The sequence below is a fragment of the Oryx dammah genome, unplaced genomic scaffold (assembly GCF_014754425.2).
Source record: "Oryx dammah isolate SB20612 unplaced genomic scaffold, SCBI_Odam_1.1 HiC_scaffold_23, whole genome shotgun sequence".
Lineage (NCBI taxonomy): Eukaryota > Metazoa > Chordata > Mammalia > Artiodactyla > Bovidae > Oryx > Oryx dammah.
Window position 1 is genome coordinate 86,318,650 of NW_024070207.1, and position 18,127 is coordinate 86,336,776.

An 18,127-nucleotide genomic window follows, 5' to 3' on the forward strand; every position below is an offset into this window, starting at 1 on the left:
TATCTCCCAGACTTTGCTCCAGCTCATGTCCATTGGGTTGGTAATGCTATCCAACCATCTCATCCTCTGTTGGCCCCTTCTGTCTTCAATCTTTCCCAATATCAAGGTCTTTTCCAATGAGTTGCCTCTTTGCATCAGGTGGCCAAAGTATTGGAGCTTCAGCTTCAGCATCAGTCCTTCCAATGAATATTCAGGTTTGATTTCCTTAATGATTGACTGGTTTGATCTCCTTGCTGTCCAGGGACTCTCAAGAGTCTCTAGTACCATAGTTCAAAATCACCAGTTCTTTGGTGCTCAGCCTTCTTTATGGTCCAACTCGTATCCAAATATGGCCAGAAAAGTCATAGCTTTGACTATATAGACCTTTATCAGCAGGTTGATGTCTCTGCTTTTTTAAAATTCTGTTTATGTTTGTCATAGCTTTTCTTCCAAGGAGCAAGTGTCTTTTAACTTATGGCTGCATTCATTGTCCCCAGTAATTTTTGGAGCCCAAGAAAATAAAGTCTGTCTTGTTTCCATAGTTTGCCCATCTATTTACCATGAAGTAATGGGACCAGATGCCATGATCTTCATTTTTTGAATGTTGAGTTTTAAGCCAGTTTTATTACTCTCCTCTTTCACATTCATCAAGAGGCTCTTTACTTCCTCCTCACTTTCTGCCATTAAGGTGGTATCTGCATATCTGAGGTTGTTGATATTCCTCCTGGCAGTCGTGAATCCAGCTTGTGATTGATTCATCCAGCCTGGCATTTGGCATGATGTACTCTGCATAGAAGTTAAATAAGCAGGGTGACAATAGATAGCCATGATGTACTTCTTTCCCAATTTGGAACAATTCTGTTGTTCCATGTCTAGTTCTAACTGTTGCTTCTTGATCTGCATATAGGTTTCTCAGGAGACAGGTTAGGTGGTCTGGTATTCCCATCTCTTTAAGAATTGTCCACAGTTTGTTGTCATCCACACAGTCAAAGGCTTTAGTATAGTCAATGAAGCAGATGTTTTTCTGAAATTCTCTTGCTTTTTCTATGATCCAACAGATATTGGCAATTTGATCTCTGGTTGCTCTACATTTTCTAAATGCAGCTTGTATATCTGGAAGTTCTCAGTTCATGTAATGTTGAAGCCTAGCTTGAAGGATTTTGAGCATTACCTTGCTAGCATTTGAAATGAGCTCAGTTGTACAGTAGTTTGGGCATTCTTTGGCATTGCCCTTCTTTGAGATTGGAATGAAAGCTGACCTTTTACAGTCCTGTGGCCACTGCTGAGTTTTCTACATTTGCTGACATACTGAGTGCAGCACTTTAACAGCATCATCTTTTACAGTTTGAAATAGCTCATCTGGAATTCCATCACCTCCACTAGCTTTGTTTGTAGTAATGCTTCCTAAGGCCCACTTGACTTCACACTCCAGGATGTCTAGCTCTTGGTGAGTGACCACATCATCAGGGTTATCCAGGTCATTAAGATCTTTTTTGTACAGTTCTTATGTGTATTCTTGCCACCTCTTAATGTCTTCTGCTTCTGTTAGGTCCTTGCCATTTCTGTCCTTTATTGTGCCATCTTTGCATGAAATGTTTCTTTGGTATCTCCAGGTTTTTTAAAGAAGTCTCTAATCTTTCCCATTTTATTGTTTTCCTCTATTTCTTTGCATTGTTCATTTAAGAAGGCCTTCTTATCTCTCCTTGCTATTCTTTGGAACTCTACATTCAGTTGGATTATCTTTCCCTTTCTCCTTTGCCTTTCGAGTCTCTGCTTTTCTCAGTTATTTGTAAGGCCTCCTCAGACAACCATTTTGCCTTCTTGCATTTCTCTTTCTTTGAGATGGTTTTGGTCACTACCTCCTGTACAATGTTACAAACCTCCATCCATAGTTCTTCAAGCACTCTATCAGATCTAATCCCTTGAATCTGTCACTTCCACTGTATAATCATAAGGGTTTTGATTTAGGTCATACCTGAATGGTCTATTGGTTTTCTGTACTTTTCTTCAATTTATGTCTGAATTTTGCAATAAGAAGTTCATAATCTGAGCCATAGTTGACTCCACATCTCATTTTTTTCTGACTGTATAGAGCTTCTTCATCTTCGGCTGCAAAGAAATAATCTGATTTCAGTATTGACCATCTGGTGATGTCCATGTGTATAGTCATCTCTTGTGTTGTTGGAAGAAGTTGTTTGCTATGACCAGTGTGTTCTTTTGACAAAACTCTGTTAGCCTTTGCCCTGTTTCGTTTTGTGCTGCACAGCCAAACTTTCCTGTTACTTCAGGTATCTCTTGTCTTCCTACTTTGTATTCAAATCCCCTGTGATGAAAAGTACATATTTTTTTGGTGTTAGTACTTGTTAGACATACAAATTACTGAACCTCACTCCAGATGTACTTCAGAATGGCTGACAGTGGCCAGCAGTCTGGTTTAACAGGCCCTTCAGATAATTCTGAAGCACACTAAAGTCTGAGTTGCTCTGGTGTAGAGGAAGAAGCTACCCAAAAATATAGGTTCCAGGCCTTGGAAGAAAAGAGCTGTGATGAACCTAGACAGCAAATTAAAAAGCAGAGACATCACTTTGCTGACAAAGGTCCATATAGTCAAAGTTATGGTTTTTCAAGTAATCATGTATGAATGTGAGAGTTGGACCATAAAGAAGGTGGAGCACTGAAGAATTGCTGCCAACCCTTAATATTCTTTGGAAGGACTGATGCTGAAACTCCAATACTTTGGCCATCTGTTGCAAAGAGCCAACTCATTGGAAAAAACCCTGATGCTAGGAATGATTGAGGGCTGGATGAGAAGGTGGTGACAGAGGATGAGATGGTTGGATGGCATCACTAACTTGATGGACGTGAATTTGAGCAAACTCTGGGAGATACTGAAGTACAGGGAAACCACTTGTGCTGCAGTCCATGGGGTTGCAGAGTTGGACACGACTGAGCGACTGAACAACACCACACTCTACCACTTAATGAGAACAACCTTGGGCAAATCGTGCCACAGTTTCTTCATTTGTCGAAGGAGGATATTTACCTCATGGGCTTGTAAAGATCAAAAAGATCATAGATATGAAGTTTCTCTTAAAGCTTTCTATGTGTGATTTCTGTGGATTCATGCCAGGGTTGGTAGCCTTGAACTCAGGACTCAAGTCTTCATTTAACCCAGGAAAAAGTGCTCTTCTGTAGCCCTCAAAGACTGATCTAAAGATAAGAAGTAGGCTGTTGAAGCCCATTTCTAAGTCCATGGAGAGTAAGCCCGTTTCTAAGTCCATGGAGAATAAGAACCAAGGGTCGTCACTGGTTGGAGTCCTCCTGAAACCTGAGATTTCTGAAGCCAGGTTCATGGGAGAGCAGACACCACTGTGATAAAGGGCTCACTGGCTTGAGAGCAATGAGGCTTGGGGTTCTACTCTTGGCCCTGTTCAGCCTCAATCAAATCTCTTCAGTTCTTAGTGCCTCAGTTCTCATACCTATACCTTGATGGAGTCCATGCAACTGAGTGCTTCCCACAGTCCCCACATGACTTCTCTATAAACTGTAGGGTTCTCTAGGCTGCTTTTAGCTCTGATGTTCTGGCTAAGGCTCAGCAGATGATGTCTCTGTGGACCTGAGGCTATTCAGTGGGGAAAGAGAAATAAGCCTGACCCCTTATCCCTCCACCAAGTTCTAACCCACCAGTTGGAGGCCTGGTCCAGCCCAGCCCTGTTGGAAAAGCCAACTGATTTGCACTTTTAGCTGTGTTAGTATAAAAAAATTAGAGTGCATATATTTACTGTGAGGGCTTCCCCAGTGGATCAGTGGTAAAGAATCTGCTTGCAAATACAGGAGATGCAGGTTCACTCCCTGAGTCAGGAAGATACCCTGGAGAAGGAAATTGCACTGCACTCCAGTATTGTTGCCTGGAGAATCCCATGGACAGAGGAGCCTGGCAGGCTACAGTCCATGGGGTCGCAAAAGAATCGGCTATGACTTAGCGACTAAATAAAAATGTTTACTGTGACAAAATTCAGATGAACTCACTTGAGGAGATCCCTCCTCTTATTGTTTATCTCAAGATGCAAATCCAAGGACAGAAATCTAAATCTTTAGGAGGTGAGTGTGTATTTGTACGTGTGGTATGGCTTTTGTTAGTGATATTTGTAAAGAGACAGAGCCATTAGTGGTTAGTAAACAAAAACTTTATGCAGTAATTAAATGTAGTTACAGTTCATTGTTGTCAAGGATACAGCATTTTCCATCATGATTATAAGTGAAACAAAACCTCATGAAGTAGTCAGCACATTCATGCTAGTGAGAACATATTGCAAAACATTGCACATGCATTTCAGGTGCAGACAAAAGTGGGAACAGGATATGTTTTCTCTCACCTCTGGTTAGCTTTGTGCACTTTGTCATTAAGACTTACATTTATGTTTGGGTCAAACAAAAAACCCAAAGATATTTTATAAAAGCTTACAGCCATTATACAGTATCATTTAATCCCACAAATGTATAAAGCAAACTTCTATAGCTCAAAGATATGCAAACCAGGACTAAAATTAGTCAATCTGCCTATGTATATAGCTAGCTACAGTATGATAGATATGGAATATGCTGAGTCTTTTGGCATTGACTATTTAGACAAACAAGTTCCCAAAATATACTGGTTTGATTTTCAATGAGAACTAAGTGTAGTGCTATTTTAGTTGCAGATATGCACACCTCAGTGTCAAGCCTGAGGAAAAACCAACTAGGGGAAGGTAGAGAAGGGTTGGAAGGACACCTGAGCAGGGCTCTTTGGACAACTTGACATTACTTTCCCTGTGCAGCTCCAGACCTGGTTCCCAGAGTTAAACAGTGTATTGAAATTGTTGGCCCTCAAAAAGGGTGTTTATACAAAGTCCCATACTTAAAGCATACATAAAACAGTAACTGAGTGCCTCTCAAAATGAGCTCTTCTATATAAGAAGAAAACCCAGTGCCAAGAGTTAATGGATGTAAGTGTTTGAATTACTGTATAAAGATAATTTATTCTAAAATAGAAAAAATGGATTTAGAAGTATTCTCCTGGAAACTAGGAGAGAGAGAGTGTGTATATATGTATATATATATATACACACATTTCATTACTTAGAAGAAAAGTTTTGTATACCATTTCCATAAGGCATGTGTCATCCCCCCTTCCATTTCTTGCACCTTAAGAGAGCATGCAATGGCTGTATGTTACCTTTGAAAAGGCTCCTTTTCCTTTGAGCCATCTTATAGAAATGGTGCTCTGGATTGACTATGCCACTCCAGAGTCACACTTCTTCAGGTTGAAATAAAAATAACAATAAAACAACAAAATCACAAAAAGAAAAAATCACAAAATCTATAAAATCTAAGGCCTGAACAGGCACAGATTTGCTATGAGTTCAGAAAGTCAGTGAAAGAATTAAAATTACAAAGCACCTCTTGCAAAATATACTTCTTGAAAACCACACAAAACACTGTGCAGTAACCCCTACTTAGTACTTGGAGGTAAGTATCCTGAAGAACACACACTTAGCCCCAGGGTGGAAGCTTGATTTCATTATCAAGGATACTAAAGGGGTTTCAATGTTTCTTTGTATTTGCTGTTTTATAATTGCAGACAAAATGGAACAGTCAAGTGTGCAGACCTCAATATAAACAAGCTCAATTTATGCATACAGCTCCATTTATAGATTCTTACAGATGAACAACTAACACTGACAGTTTTGTACACAAAATCTCTTTTGCAAGGACATATTAAATTTAATAGGCTAAAGAGAAACTTATGCCATATAGTGCTTGAAACTATGCACAATATCTGTTGCACATAGTAATCAAGAGTCCTTGAAAAATTCTTTGTCTATAAACTACTGCCCTTTGTAAATAAAAGCTCCCTCATGATCCTGGGCTACTCCCTTGTGACACACAGTGCCACAAACATCATAATGAAAAGTCAGTACCAAACCTAATTTAAGATGAGTTTTGTACATTTGTTTCTATACAGTCAGGAGAAAAAGAGATACAATTTGTATCAACAGAAGGTCATTTCTGGTTATTTGAGGCATTGCTCCTAGCTGCTTTGATTCATACACATTTTATGAGAAGAATGACAGTTGTTTTTAGGAAATAAATACATATGCTGCCTTAAAAAATATTTCCTGTATTGAGAGGAGCTTACATGTTTTTTTTTTTTTCGATTGCTGAACATAAACATGTTCCAGATGAACTGTATCTGAGAAGATTAATCTTGTGCTTCTCTGTACAGTGTGCAGCTAGTGGATACTGTGGTACCATTGATGGTTTTTGTAGGAAGGTGAACTATCTGGCACGAAGGCAGTAGAGTCATCTAAGATTGTCACATACCCTGACTTAGACATGGGACAGATTTAGAAGGTCCAAGAAGTTGAAGGTATGAAATGGTGTTTGTGTGAAACAGCAAGCACTTCGCTCTCTATGGACCTGCTGCTAAGTCTCTTCAGTCGTGTTCGACTCTGTGTGACCCCATAGACGGCAGCCCACCAGGCTCCCCTGTCCCTGGGATTCTCCAGGCAAGAACACTGGAGTGGGTTGCCATTTCCTTCTCCAGTTCATGAAAGTGAAAGTGGAGTCACTCAGTCCTGTCCGACTCTTCACAACCCCATGGACTGCAGCCTACCAGGCTCCTCCGTCCATGGGATTTTCCAGGCCGGAGTACTGGATTGAGTTGCCGTTGCCTTCTCCACTCTATGGACCTCCCTGGCAGAAAATACTTTTACTCCTCAGTACACTGGGAGATAGAAAGATCAAAGGGTAGGAGATGAATGTGAACTGTGGTAAACTGAAAAGAAACACCGAGAGGAAGTTTTGATCAACCAGGACAGAGACAGAAACCCAGAAAGCAGCATGCAAGCCGTTATCAAACCACCAGAAATAACCCTGACTACAGTCTCACATTCGGAGTGTTTCACAGTAAGAAACATTTATAGGCAGTGTCACACCTTCTCATGAAGAAACAAAAGGCCAAGACCAGGCCTTCTCAACTTTCATGAAAAAAACTACCATAGAAATTAGCAAGTTCCAGCTCAAGAAATAGTGAGCTGGTCATGGTTCAAAATGTTGCAATATACAATGGATTCAAAAAGGGGTTTATTTAGTGCAGCTGTTTAAAAAAACAAAAACAATAAACGCCTCTTCTAGAGGCATTTAGCTACAAAGGTTCCCACCCTGAGCAAGATACAAGTTGCCCATATAGTGCTGTCAACTCAAAGTCCTGCCTTCCTTAGTAATCCATTTAAGAATTACCAAAGGTCAAGTGCACCCTCTGCCTGCATTTGAAGTATGTAACTGAGCCAGCTATTAGCAAAGATGTAGTATCCCCTTTTGGAAGCTTTTTCCACTTAGAAAATCCCCTGATTTTGTTTCCTAAAGAAGTTCTGCTCCACCAATGATAGACCTTATTGCCCAAAGGTTAGATGGCAGGAGAAAGTGGATTACATGATGGTGCACTGTCCTTCAATGCATTTCATCCTGTGATGTTGAATACTGCATAGGTCAGAAGTCCAAAGAGCATCCATTGGACCCCCCTTGAATGCAGCTTTTTGTGTTTGTCATTTAATCTCTCCTGGGATTAAGGGAAGCAAATTCTGGTAGTAAATCCCTTGGTCCTGGTCCAACTCTTCTGTACTTGTCTAGCACACGCAACTACTATGCTTGGAACTTGAGAGTATCAGCTTGGAACTATCCGTCACCTCTTCTGCAGAAAAAGGCATCAATCTGATCCCTAATTTACTAAGGTGAAGAGACTTAAAAGTGAAGAACTCTCAATAAATGTTGACAAGTAAAAAGTGCAAAGGAAATAGAGCCAGTTTGCTCTGGTGCCTAAGAAAGCAATATTCAAATATTGAGATGTAGTTTCACTTTCAAAACTAGTTGAAACTATGAAATATGATGTAAAATCATCAAGTCAGATTTGTGATGTATACAGCTGTAGACTAAGGGCTGTGCAAAGTCTGTCTTTTCACCACTATTCAAAAGGTTATATAGAGATACACATACACACACACCTCAAACTAAATACATACAGTCATACATGCAATATAATTGCTAACAATAGGTTTGAAATACAGCTCTAAAAACTTCAATGTCACCCTATATCTGAGTTAATAAAGGTATTGAATGGTCAGATATCCATGCAATAAAGTATGTCTTTACTTTTAAATAGATTTAAATATTCTTATTAAAAATCCTAAATGGATTGATCCTGATACTCTTGCTCTCTAAATTAGATATGCCATTGATACTTCATAATATAGAATGTGTGACTAAGAAAACAGTTGGTAATGGAATCCCTTGGAGCCTCTTGCATTTAGGCCTTTCCCCTGGGTTTTGTCCTCCATTACCTGCATGGTGCAGTGCAAAAGGGTATAGGACTTGGAGTCAGAGGACTTGGGTGTGAGTCTTGACTTGGTCACTTGCTAGCAGTGTGACTTCAGCAAGTTACTTTTAAACTCACTGAGCTTCAGTTTCCTTGTCTAGAAAACAAGACATTAGTAAGACTTTCCTCACAGGGTTGTTATGCACTTCAATGACAAACAGTTTGTAACTTGTAAAGTGTAACACAAAACTATTAGTTACTATTATCATAGTATTAGTGCATTATTGGTATTCATATTTATATAAAGAAATAAGTCCTATGTCATGTCAACGTGCAGCCCTAAGCTTAGAAACAATCAAGGCTGCTAGTTGCTGGGCATCTGCTGTGTGGGGATTCTTCTCCATCACTGAAAGAACAATGTTTGAAGGGAAAATATTGCAGAGGTTCTTGTAGGTCTGATACTGGTGCTCTGGGATCATTTGCTCCCTGGAATCATTGCACATTCCAATCCAAGGATTCATCCAAAGCTGCTCCATCTTTTCAGGCACACTCCGTACCATGACTGGCTCATAGCATGGTTGCATGAGGCTGTTACTCAAGGGATAGGAGTGGTAGCCATAGGAGTCAGTTGCACAGGGCAGTGGGTCCCAGCTGGCATGCTGTTCCCGGCACAGAGGAGGACGTCTTTGCCTCATGGGATTGTTCTCATATAGGCGAGAATCAGAAATGCTATCCATCCGAGTCATCACCAGGGCACGTCCTGGCTGGGGGGTTGCCCCAGGATGGATATTGGGAGGCATGGGATAGTCTCCAGGACAGCTGGAGCGTGCTCCAGTTGTTGGGTGCTGGGCATGCAGAACTAAGTGGGAGACTGATTGCTTGTGGGGGGCTTGCTTAGAGTCTTCTGGGCCATAGCTCTGCACTCGTGTTAAGGCTTCATGGTAACCATGAGGAAAAGGCTGAAGATGGTTCTGAGATGCTGAGCGATGCAGCTTCAAACTGCCTTCAGGATGAGTATCAGCTACAGCCAAGTACAGGTTGTTGTAAGAGGAATAGTTGTCGTTCCTGGTATGGCTCATACGATTGTCAGGACAGAGGTTGGGATTCCGGGCATACAACCCGCGGTCTGCTTCAGCCATGTAGTACTCTCGATTATGCATGCTGTTGATGTTCAGTTTGGAGAAGTCGCCTAACACTGAATAGTAGCTGTGGTCCCCTAAGGGCTCAAACTTTGGGTATTGCTCAGCATAGCTAATAGGGGTCCCGTGGCTATTGGTAACCAGGATGGGTGGGTACTGCATGCTGGTCATGTGCTCCAAAGAGGACTTCTGGTGGGAGAAATGAGAGGATCCTGGTACTGGGCTGCTGGCTGAACGAGTGTTGAGGGCACCCACTGCATGGCTTTTGGGGGGTGGGATTGTGGGGACACTTAAAGCAGTCACAAGTGAGGGGACAGAGCTGGCCTCAGGCTTACGGGCAATGGACAGCCATTCCTCAGGCTCCACAGCCACAGACCGGATGCTGGGATCCGATTGACGCTTGGGGGTCACGCGTTTGACTTCTGAGGTTATATCACCTTTGGCACTAGACAGCCCTGTGCCACACTTGGCCAGGGTGCCTTCACTCATGGTTTTTATTGTGGACAGTTTGGCACTGATGCGGAGCTCATCAGCCACCGAACGCTGCGGTTGGTTGGCCCGCTCCGGATGGTAGTATTTGCACTTGTGGCCGTAGGTGCATTTTTTGCCTGAAAAATAATGCCCTGGGGTAAGACTCTCTCACAGTGGTGCAACTCTCTGTGCCAGAGGCTGTTTTAACAATCTGGTCACTCAGGTTAGAGTTTTACTTTATTAACTGTTCTTAAAGACGGGAGACAGACAACACCATGGTGGCATCACACACTGTGAGTGGAGAGGAAAGAAGTGGAAACCTAGGGAGGACACTGCAGTGTGAAAGGTAAGAGTGGTCATTGAACAGTCTTCATTTTCCTGAAATTCACAACTTTGTCTAGGCATAACCTGCATGCTGAGGCATAGAGCAGTAGCAGGCAGGGTGGTTCAGTGCAAAGAGCATTGGCCTGGAGGCTGGTCAGATCTGAGCTTTAATTCCAGCTATGTCACATACTAGCCATGTGAACTTGGTAAGTGATTTTTAATTTCTGTGCCTCATTTTCCTGTTCTGTAAATAAGGTTCATAATAATATCTTTATTATAAGGTCATTGTGAGCATTAAATGAAGATAATGAACATGAAATATTCTATGATATGAATAAATGATAGTTGAGAACAAACACCTAGATGTCTTATAAATAAATGATTATTCAAAAACAGTGAACATTCAAATTTGCCTCAGACCAGGCAGCACATATCTTACTGTTAGGTTCACAAACTTGGTGTCACAGGGACTTGCATAAGATCATGAAAGCACTCTAGAAAGCTATATTTATTTATTTACTTTATTTTATTTTGAATTAATTAATTTATTTTAATTGGAGGCTAATTACTTTACAATATTGTAGTGGTTTTTGCCATACATTGACAAGAATCAGCCATGGGTGTAGAAAACTATATTTAAAATAGGAAATGAAGATAAAGGTTGGAAGCAAACTGGAAAATGCAGATTGGAAGAAAAGGGTAATATTAAAAGAGGGCGCAGTTACCTGCCTGAAAGACACATCATTCTTGGGGCCAAATGCAGTTTGTCATTGCCCTTTCTTCTTCCACAGATCAAGTAAGTTTCTGCACTTCCCTGCCCCCAACAACACTACTCAGGACAGAGACAGTTAGAAGACAAAAATCATTTTAACTAGTGACAATTATTATTTCCTTCAATTCTAGTTACCTGTTTCTCAGGAAATTTCTAGGATGGTTCTTTAAATGCCTAATTGAAAATATATGAAGACACAGACTTTAACTCACAGAGTGGACAAGCCAGGATTTTCCCTTTGAAAGGGAAACCTTGAAGAGAAAAGTATTCACAGACTTCTTCAGTTTTGCATATAGGTACTCACCATAAGGACATGGTTGCTTCTTGTGTTCAGGAACAACGGGTCTCTTTCTTAAGAAGTTTTCAAGGCTTGGGCCATGACGTCCTAAAGGATCATCTGGAGGCATAAACCTGAAAGCAAGCAAGCAAGAGGTAAACTATCCCTTATCAGGAGTTCAGGCCTTCATTACATGTTGCTTATACTATTGTCATAGCCTTCTAATAGCCCTTTGTGCCTCAAGTTTATCTTCTGCCAAGTCAGCAGTTCTTCCCTCTCTTTCCACTTGAACACAAGAAAGGAATTATTTTTCCCGTACATCATTCTTCTGTGGATTATAAGTTTCAACCACACTGACATGTCTGCCGGTTCCCCCAACGTGCAACCCATTTTCACATCTTTATAGCTTTACTCATGATGTTCTCTTTACCTATAATGCCCAGAAGCCCTCTTTCCTCTGTCTGTAAACTTCATCTCAAATGTTATTTCCTCTGTGAGACTTTTTCATATCATTTCACATAGACAAAGCAATTAAAAAAATTCTAACTATAGAGTTTATCCCAATACTTTGTGGGCATCTCTTCTCTAAGTACACTGTGAGCTTCTTAAGGGTGAGTCTTGTTATTTATTCAGCGTTTTATTCCCATGGCAATCAGCATAATGCAAAATATACAGTAAGTGTTCAGTAAATGTTTCTTGAAATGAAATTAAATCTGTCCTTAGTGGTAATTTGGATTTAGGCTATTCAGAACCCATAGGAAAGAAACATACTTGTCATTCACAAAAGAATACATCAGCAAGCGCTCCTCTATAAACTTCTTCCATTCTGGCTTTTCGACTTGAAGGTCTCGGTAGTTATCATTGGATACAATGATGCCATCAGAATCAAAAGCCAGTTTGACTATGAACCGGTCATCATAGCAAACAACTCTTCTGCCCTGGACCCTTCGGGATGGTGTGAAGACAAGAATCTTTTCCTTTTCCAGTTTACGTAGGATATCTTGATCTGTTGAAATATGGATTATATGCCACAGAATATAAATCATCTTTGGAAATCAACAGCATTATTCCCATATTAAAAAATATAAAAGTTGATACTAGCTTAATATATTATTTGCTCTTAGAATGCAGCCACTATTCCTGGCTATGGCACCATTTTGGACTGTGATTTTAGCCAAGTTGCTTTCCCCTTTCCACTCCAGTTTTCTTTCAGATAAAACAAAGGAAATAGATTAAATTGCATCTAAGTTTTTTAAAACTAGCATGAACAGTAAGAAATAACATTGATATCCTAACATTTTTGAGGCTTATTTTGCCCTTTGGCTGCAGCACCAGGTTTTGGTTGCTGAAGAAACCAGGGAAGTATGATGAGAATGTGTCTGGCAGGAGGAAAACAATGTATCTTTCTTAGGGACAAACATTTTTGCCTTCTGCCTGAAGAAAGCCACGACTAAGGAAAAATATTAAGTGGTAGCATATGAGTACTGACCCCCTTTACTTTTAGCCTCTTTATTAATGAAGAAAGAAGTTTGAGTAGGGCCAGGATCCACTCTTGGAGAAGGCAATGGCAACTCACTGCAGTACTCTTGCCTGGAAAGTCCCATGGACAGAGGAGCCTGGTGGGCGGCAGTCCATGGGGTCATTGAGAGTCGGACATGACTGAGCGACTTCACTTTCACTTTTCACTTTCATGCATTGGAGAAGGAAATGGCAACCCACTCCAGTGTTCTTGCCTGGAGAATCCCAGGGACGGCAGAGCCTGGTGGGCTGCCGTCTATGGGGTTGCACAGAGTTGGACACGACTGAATTGACTTAGCTGCAGCTTAGCAGCAGGATCCACTCTCATACTGAGGCTGGGAGCCTGTTCAGCAGTTGGCAGACAACCCCATGACACTGAACCTTCTCATTTTGTAAATAAGGCAAGACCTTATACTCAGAGAATTGGGGTATTGATGCTCTCAAATGCTGTTAAGAGCTAGCTTTATATACTATTATAAGTGAATGTAGTGATCCTCCTGCCAATAGGGCCACATCATAACTTTTGTGGACTTTAGGCACTTTTGCCTTCATGGTCTTTTCTTCCATAAAGAAATGTTAGGTTTATACTTTACAACTATGTTGATATAAACACAAATAATCCAGTTAGGTACATTATTATATATTTATTGCTATATTCAATTTTCCCCTCTGATATTAAAAAGCTAAAAAAATTAAACCATTTACACGGTATCCTAAAAGTATATATTATGAACCCTAGGCACTTGGCCTACTGTGCTTCATGGATAAATTAGCTTTGAATGCCGTGGTACTTTTCTCTTTTTCTATTCTAACCCCTAATTTGCAAATCCCACAATAACTTATCTGCTACAGGATGAGATCCATTGTCTATGGTGGTTTCTTTAGTATTTTGGAAAACTCAAGTCATGTTCGTAATCAAATTCATCCCCCTTTTTGTCTGAAGCTTATGGTCAAATAAAAACAAACACTCTTTTTTACAACTATGTGCTTTATTTTTTGCTTGAAATTCAAGTCTCTATTTAACTGCTCTGTGCCACAGCACAACAGACTATTTGGATCAGGAGAAATCTGCTTTAAAATACACTTAATAAAAAAACATTTTAAGTGTACTCAATAGATTTAGAAAACTAATCTAATTTAGGAGCATTGGGCTCTCACCAAACTATTTTGCCAGCTTTGCTTCTGGATAAGAAGAAATGTCTTAATTGAATTAGTACCTGTAATTGGTGCATCAGGGCGGGATTGCTCCTTTCTCCATGCAGGCACAAATACAGTAATATCTTTATGGCCTTTATCTAGGAACCAATCCACAGCAAGTTGTATTCCTCTGCAGGAGAACTCTTCTTTATTCCCATGGCTTCAGGAAGATAGGGAATGAGAGTAGAGAGGATTGATAACAAGTAACAAAGAAATACTCCAAATAGGCTTTTTCTTAGTGTGAAGGCATTAACAACAGATATATTACTTTTTGAGGATGCCAAAAATGTATTTTTTAAGAGAATAAATAAAATTATTTTAAAAATTCCATTATTACAAATATTGCCATTTTCATTACACATTCATTCAAGGCCACAGATAGTTAATAACAACTCTCAAATTATAGCAGCCCTAGTGGCTATTTCCTATCATTATTTCCATTTTCTCTCATCTCTTTCTGTTTCTATTACCATTTCCTTTTCAAAGATTCCAATATTTATCAGATGAAAAAAGAAGTGTCACCAGAGGTTTGGATAAAGTTTATAGAGAATTAGTTGGAAATGAATTTTAAGTACATAAGCTTAAAAAAAAACACTGATAGCAAAAATGATACACTGAAATGCTGACTGAAAATAGTTATCACAATTAATTAAATATGATTTGCAACAAAAATTACAGTCTTGAAAATTTTAAGATGTGGAAGATGCTCACAATATAATGCTAAAAGAGAAAAGAAAGGCTTTGGACTACATATAATGTAATCCAAATTTTATAGAAGAAAGTCTATGTACAGTATCTCCTTTATTTGGTTTCATGATGCACATTTTCATTTAATGATTGTTCAAAGACTTAAATGGAAAACTCCAGAAATAAGCAATTCATAAGTTTTAAACTATGCACCATTCTGAGTAGAGTTATGAAATCTGGTGCCATCCCATTCCATCCTGCCTGAGGTGAATCATCTCTTTGTCCAGCATACCCCACCCATAAGTCACTTAGTAGGATCTCTTGTTATCAGGTTGACAGTTTCAGTATCACAGGGCTTGAGTTCAAGTAACTCATTTTACTTAATAATGGTTCCAAAGCACAAAAATAGTGGTGCTGGCAATTTGGATATGCTGAAAAGACGGTAAAGTGAAAAGGTGAAAGTTCTTAACTTAATTAAAGAAAGAAAAAAAGCTGTATGCTGAGGTTGCTAAGATTCATTCAAGGCAGGAGAAGGAGGCAATAGATTAGATAGTTAGATGGCATCATCAATTCAATGAACATGAGTTTGATCAAACTCCAGGAGAGAGTGAAGGGTAGGGAAGCCTGAAGTGCTGCAGTCCATTGGATCATAAAGAGTTGGACATGACTGAGGGACTGAGCAACAACAATGACAACAACAAAAACAACAAATAATTGCTTGAAGCTATAATCAGAACTAAAAAAAAGGCTGCTAGCACTGACTCTGCCTCTCCTTCTGCTCTTCCCATATATCCTCTTCTATTTGAACTGCCTGGATCAGACAGTTTTTCTCTTCCAACTCTTCTCCCTCCTGCTGCTTTCCTTTTCCCAGGAAAGGAAGATAAAAAAAATCAGAAATGATTATAGCTCCCTTAAGGAGAAATCTATTACAGGGAGAAATGAATTGTTCTTGTTGCTTTCCAATACATCCAGGATGCAAACAGAACTTAGAGCCTTGGCTAAGAAATTTCCCAGTCCAACTCAGAATGCATTGGGATTTGCTAAAAACTTTGAATTAACCATCTGGACTTAAGAGCCCAGGTTTCAGATACATATCAACTAATACAGCTGTTAGTTTCTGAAAGCAAAGCAAGGGAATGAATAGAGAAAGCAGGATGGAAATGACCCTTAGTGGAATTTTGGTCACATAGTCCAGAGGCTTGTACTGAAGGAATTAACTTAGAAATTACTCAGACCTATCCCAGAGCTTTCTCCAAAAATCATAAAGTGGACAAATGTTCAACAATGCTAGTGAAGATAGAATGAATCAATCCAGACTATTATGGGAGATTGGGAAAGAAACTTTTAAGCAATATTTGGGCTTGACACCTGAATCATTCTCTAACTACCAAAATGATCCTTTGCTTAACTCTGCCTTTCAAGAAGGCTTAGATGAGAATTTGTCTACTCTAATCAAAAAGACAGTCCAGGTTGGTCTGAGTTACACACAAAACACCCTTGTTATATTGACTAACCAACTTTTCAAAACCATTAAAAGGAAAGAAAAGGAAGTATCTATGAAAATTATGAACCTTCATTTGCACCAAGTTAAGTACATAATGCCAGTTTAAGGTTAACCAGCCCCCAACCAGTTTAATTCCCAAACAGTAGAGAAAGTTTCAAGAAAAAGAAATCTCTTTAGAATTCTTACCCAGAGGGAATAACTCCTACTAAGAGAAATAGATTTTCCCTCCCTATACCTCTAGACCAGAGCTCTCTGGACAACTTATCTAGACCATCTGTACTTCCTAAAACTGAGTGGGGGAAAAAGGGAATGAAGCCTTTTAAAATTTTCTTATTCCAATTTGTATTTACAATTAGTGAGTTTTATATTATGATATCTGATTCATGAATACGTTTAAAAAATGAAGCTAGATCTCACATTGTGTCTGGATATGTGTATGTCTCAGCATGTGTTTTGTCTTTGGCTAATATTGCTGAGGTTAATTTGCGAATGAACTCTAATCTAATTGGCCTAAAGAAAAGTAAGTGCTTACAAATCAAACAATTCTAAATACAGTAAAAATTAACCTAAATATATCTGAGGTTCACATGAACTGGGAAATATTCAGTATTAAATACTTGGTATTAATATTTGTTTGTTCATCTAATTAATGTAGACATGTCTGAGTCATTAATATCAAACATAGCATTTTCATTGTGTCTAGGTTTAATATAAGTTATTTCTGTTACAAGTTTGTCAGCAAGGAAATTACTTCAGTGAGGAAACTTTCAAGAAAAGAAAATGTAAATGAGATAGGAGTTTTTCGATAAATTCTATTAAGAATAAAATATACTTTAGGAATGTCTGTCTAAAATAGTCTTTCCAGATTTGGGTAATTCTAATTTCTAGGTTTGTGCTAAACTAAGTGATGGAAGTTTATTGAATAGCTAAGTCATTCCCAAATAAAATAAGATTCCAAAACATTAGTTACTGAACACTAACCTTCTCTTACAGAGAAACTAAAGAGATCTTGGAATATTAATGAATAATGTTTGGTGCCATCTTGAGATATTCTCTATAAGAAAGTAAATGTTTTTAGAAATTATCATTGGTATTTACATTCACCAATCTACCGAATGCTAATACAAAGGAGAGTTCATGGTTGCTTAAGGAAAGTAGGATGTGTGTTTTCAGTAAAGAAGGCGTGAGGAATGAAATTGCATTTTGTTAAGGAAAAAGGCATCAGAGGGGAGACATACAAACCATAATCACAGAAAACTAGTCAATCTAATCACACGGACCACAGCCTTGTCTAACTCAATGAAACTAAGCCATGCTGTGTGGGGCCACCAAAGACGGGCGGGTCATGGTGGAGAGGTCTGACAGAATGTGGTCCACTGGAGAAGGGAATGGCAAACCACTTCAGTATTCTTGCCTTGAGAACCCCATGAACAGTATGAAAAGGCAAAATGATAGGATACTGAAAGGGGAACTCCCCAGGTCAGTAGGTGCCCAATATGCTACTGGAGATCAGTGGAGAAGTAACTCCAGAGAGAATGAAGGGATTGAGCCAAAGCATAAACAATACCCAGCTGTGGATGTGGCTAGTGATAGTAGCAGGGTCTGATGCTGTAAAGAGCAATATTGCATAGGAACCTGGAACGTCAGGTCCATGAATCAAGGCAAATTGGAAGTGGTCAAACAAGAGATGGCAACAGTGAATGTTGATATTCTAGGAATCAGTGAACTAAAATGGACTGGAATGGGTGAATTTAACTCAGATGACCATTATATCTACTACTGTGGGCAGGAATCCCTTAGAAGAAATGAAGTAACCATTATGGTCAACAAGAGTCCAAAATGCAATACTTGGATGCAATTTCAAAAATGACAGAATGATCTCTGTTCGTTTCCAAGGCAAACCATC

General features: G+C 39.4%; 1 protein-coding gene across 1 annotated transcript in view; it reads right to left on the reverse strand.

Annotated features, from left to right (window-relative positions):
* Positions 1-8,623: 8,623 nt before the first annotated feature.
* The window catches only part of ZC3H12B (zinc finger CCCH-type containing 12B), a 49,057-nt gene continuing 39,553 nt past the window's right edge, over positions 8,624-18,127 (reverse strand). The window contains exons 2-5 of the mRNA XM_040266110.1: positions 14,051-14,190; positions 12,087-12,321; positions 11,343-11,449; positions 8,624-10,079 (exon numbers count right to left, since the gene is read on the reverse strand). Of these exons, the coding sequence (XP_040122044.1) occupies positions 8,659-10,079; positions 11,343-11,449; positions 12,087-12,321; positions 14,051-14,190 (1,903 nt within the window). The 3' untranslated portion in view covers positions 8,624-8,658. The remainder of the gene's footprint in view (positions 10,080-11,342; positions 11,450-12,086; positions 12,322-14,050; positions 14,191-18,127) is intronic.